General features: G+C 40.8%; 1 protein-coding gene across 1 annotated transcript in view; it reads left to right on the top strand.

Annotated features, from left to right (window-relative positions):
• Window positions 1-4,341, top strand: part of LOC147023235 (transcription factor Maf-like) — a 27,901-nt gene extending 23,560 nt beyond the window's left edge. Inside the window, exon 2 of the mRNA XM_085888432.1 lies at window positions 3,252-4,341. Coding sequence (XP_085744558.1) covers window positions 3,252-3,261 — 10 coding nt within the window. The 3' untranslated portion in view covers window positions 3,262-4,341. The remainder of the gene's footprint in view (window positions 1-3,251) is intronic.

Genomic DNA, 4,341 nt, shown 5'->3' with positions numbered 1-4,341 from the left:
GGTAAAATCGGGAATTAATTTATTTATATGCATTTAAACCTCCTTAAACCTTTATTTAAATTGAATTATACCAGCAAGTTGCCCGTACCCGCATGGGATTCTAAACGGGGTCGGGACAAATGTGGCAAAAATGCAAATGGTGTCTTCTGTCATCACGCCAGCAAGCTGGGAGCAACAATTCACATTTATTGCCACATCTGATGTAATTTAAATGCTGTCATGGTGGCGAGGTGCTCCATTTCAAACTGTTTGTTCAATATCTGTAGTTTTTTGATGCCTCGGGTCCATGATAAAAAATTGTATTGGTGTCAAAGCTCGTGACCAATTGCAAATATATAATGGGATACTTGAACACTAGTGGGGCAACTTAGCTAAATATAGCATATATAGCATAACAATTGTGCATTTTGTGAGGAAAGCACCAACTTTGGCACACCAGTAGCCTATCATATTATGAACAGATTTGGATATTGGGCCATCTCAAATTCAGCCGCTGATGGCTGTGGCAGCCATTTTCCACTGCCATCAAAAATTTTGAGATGGCCCAATATCCAAATCTGTTCATAATACGATAGGCTACTAGTGTGCCAAATTTGGTGCTTTCCTCACAAAATGCACAATTGTTATGCTAAGTTTCCCCACTACACTGTAGAACATAAATTAACTGCATAATACTTTTAAGAACCTCCAGTTTTGTAATACTTGGATGTTTCTAAAGGGTGGTGAATGTAATCGGAGCTGTCAGGCGCAGCCCCTGGGAAGTGGGCATGGCATGTGAGAGAGTGCAGTATTGGGGTGAAGAAGAGGCCTCCGATATGGCAATGCATGATGCCGATTGATGCTGCATTCTATGATGATCAATAAAGCTTCCATATCCTAAACTGTGACTCAACATTGTCTTGTTACAGTGTAGAAGGGAATACAAGGTGTTGGCTTCATGGTTAAGGTGGTTGGCTTGAAATCTTAGGGATATTGAGTTTGTGCCACTGTCTCTGCAATTGAATTAACACCAAGTGGGGTGATTCAGCCTGTCATCCTTCTGAGGTTGGAAAAATGAGTACCAGCTTACTGGTAATAGAGGGCACTAGATCAGTGACACAGCTGTGCCTCCTGAAAATGATGCAACCAGCAGCCACAGGCTGCACACACTAGCTGGTTCGTGTAAAATGGTGGTGTGTAAGACCACTTCAGCAGTGCTAAACTTCCATTTTTTGTAATGATCTTTAAAATCATTATTTTATGAAAAACTGAAGTATGTTCTTGAGCATATTGGGTATTGCGTTCTATGAACGCTCTCGTTATGGATGGTTAATCGAGTTTGGAGGAAAAAGCACAGCGAACCAAGAATGAGAGCACAAACCACTACTCCACCAACTGAAAACAATGAAGAAAAAGCAGACGTTGCCTTCGGTACACACACACACACACACACACACACACACACACACACACACACACACACACACACACACACACACACACACACACACACACACACACACACACACACACACACACGTATTGGAATCGTAAAGTCAAATTTGTTATTATTCCTATTTACTCAAGAAATTTGGATTTGAGATCAAAAGATGAATATGAGGCAAGAGTACAGAAGGTCAGCTCTTTGTTTATTGGTATTTCTATACATACACGTTTTGCCATTGTTGAACAATAGCACTTTTTAGGTTCATTCCCCCCATTTTAGGGAAGCATATATTCTATTGGAACAGATTAACTAAAAATAAAGCAAAGTAGTATCATAGAATTTGGTTGCAGATCTCTTGCATTGAATAACTGCATCGACATCACCAAAGTCTTTGCCAAGACTTTACTGCAGCCATTTTCAGTTGTTGTTTGTTTTGGGGGGTTTCTGATTTTAGTCCCCTCTTCAGCAAGTGAAGTGCATGCTCCATGGAATTTAAATCAGGATAGTGACTTGGCTAGTCTAAAACCGTCCACTTTTTCCCCAGATGAACTCCTTGGTTGCGTTGGCAGTATGTTTTGGGTCCTTGTCTTGCCGTTTGGTGAAGCGCCGCCACCCAACGAGTTTGGGGGCATATTCTTGTACATAGGCAGACAAAATGTTTCTGTGCACTTCCGAATTCATTCTGCTGTTGCCATCATTAGTCACATCATCAATGAAGATGAGCGAGCGAGTTCCAGAGGCAGCCATGCAGGCCCAAGCCATGGTACTCCCTCCATCATGCTTCACCGACGAGGTGGTATGCTTTGGATCATTTGCAGTTCCTTCCTTTCTCCACACTTTCACCTCTCCATCGCTTTGGTAAAGGTTTATTTTGGTCTCATCTGTCCATAAAACTTTGGTCCAGAACTCTACTGGCTCAGCTCTGTACTTATTGGCAGATTCGAATCTGGCCTTTACTAATGTTGGTGCTGATGAGAGGTTTGCATCTTGAGGTGTAGCCTTTGTAATTCTGCTGTCGAAGTCTCTGCGAACCGTAGATTGTGATACTTTCACCCCTGCTCTGGAGGGTGTTGGTGATGTCATTGACAGTTGTTTTGGGGTTTTTCTTCACAGCTCTGATGATTTTTCGGTCGTCCACTGCAGCTGTCGTTCTTGGCCGACATGGCCGTTGTCTATTGTGAAGTACACCGGTGGTTTCTTTCTTTTTAGTGATATTCCTAATTGTTGTGTTTGCTCTGCCCAGGTTTTGTGATATGGTTGTCATTGAATTATTTTATTATTTTGCTTCCAAATTGCTTGCTTTTCTTTCACAGACAGTTCTCTGGTCTTCGTGTTGGTTAATGCTTTCTGACTCCCAAGGCAAAAGTAAAGATTAAAACACCAAGACGAGACATATATATATATATACGTATATGTATATATATATATATATATATATATATATATATATATATATATATATATATATATATATATATATATATATATGCATACACATAGACACACAATTCAAATCTTTGAGATTGAAGACCTGAGCCCTATCCTTTACAATATCTTATGGTTGTTGTGTCAAAATACAGCTGGCCATTATCAGGGGAGATAAATAATATTGTACTGTATTTGCTTTTATTTATTTATTTCCACTTTGAGTCCTCCAACAATGCATAGAGGGACTTGGTCGATGCGACATAGTGCCTGTAATTCCGTGCAAGGCCATTGGTCAGACATCCATCATCTCGTTGTACAGTGCACCATGTTTGTCTCAGCTATTTACCGCTCGGTGTTGGCTCATCGATTAATGATCACCCTGTCTCCCTTTCGGCAGAGAAAACTGAGGCCGTCCGATGCAGAGAAAAGCACAAGACAATGTAAGGAGAAGAAAGTGCAGCAAAACACAGCTCGGGAGGAAAGCTCGAGACGTGATGGGACAGAACTGATGTCTAACAGTGACTTTAACAATGATTTTTGCTTCCCAAGTTAACACCAGCGATCCAACCCGTGACATGTCCACGCAACATGTTCTCCAGAGCAAGGAGCTGTGAATGTTCTCGATGCCCCGTCTATGACAAACATCATCTCATGTTCATATTTCTGGCTAAACTGTTCAATCAGTTGAGCATGGGTGTACGCAGTGCTCTTAATGACGGACTTCTGTATCAGTGTCCATCTCTGTTCACCTGACTCCAGCACTCATGAATAAGCATCCTCCCATGTCCAACACTCTCATCATCCAACTGACCCGTTACCCGGACATTCCATGATTCCAGCATCCATGTAAATATGTACAGACATCCAAAACCAAAACGGGTTTTACAATTAGGCATATTGTTTATGCATGTACTGGGTCTGAATTCTCTGCATTAAAGTCTCTGCATTTTATAGAGTAGCTTTTTAGCCATTTGCAGCATTTAGCGATGATAGCGTGCCTGACTTTTCATGCAAACAGCGTATGTTTTTGAAGCATGTCTCAGAGGATATAATAAGTGCGTGTACGCGGACTTAGCATCATCTATACGAACCACGATTTATGGGGTCAAGCAGTATTTATGAGTGTTACCTATTTTTATTGACATATTTTACAACATTCATGTTACATGTATGCGCAGCGAGCAGCAGGTGTGGCGACAGTCACTCACTCTGCAGAGAGATCCCAAGGTGTGGCTTTGCAAAGGAAAACTTGTATTCTTTTATAAGCCCGAGAGTGTCCGTTTGCAGAATGTTATATTACCAAACATGTTTACCGGATTTCAAAGGTAGTGTTTACATGCAGTCCAAAATATGTACTGTAAATATAAAATATTTAATAAAGCCAGGTGCACATGCATGCTAATAATTGGTTATTAGCATTCGAACGCTATTTTAACCATGCTATGCGATTTGTAAATATGAAATTAATAAACTGAACAATTGCATGA

Source organism: Eptatretus burgeri, chromosome 7 (genome assembly GCF_056783735.1).
Source record: "Eptatretus burgeri isolate ZD-2024b chromosome 7, Ebu_testis_v1, whole genome shotgun sequence".
NCBI classification, from domain to species: Eukaryota; Metazoa; Chordata; class Myxini; order Myxiniformes; family Myxinidae; genus Eptatretus; species Eptatretus burgeri.
Note: the sequence above shows the minus strand (reverse complement) of the source record. Positions and strands in the feature narration are given on the sequence as shown.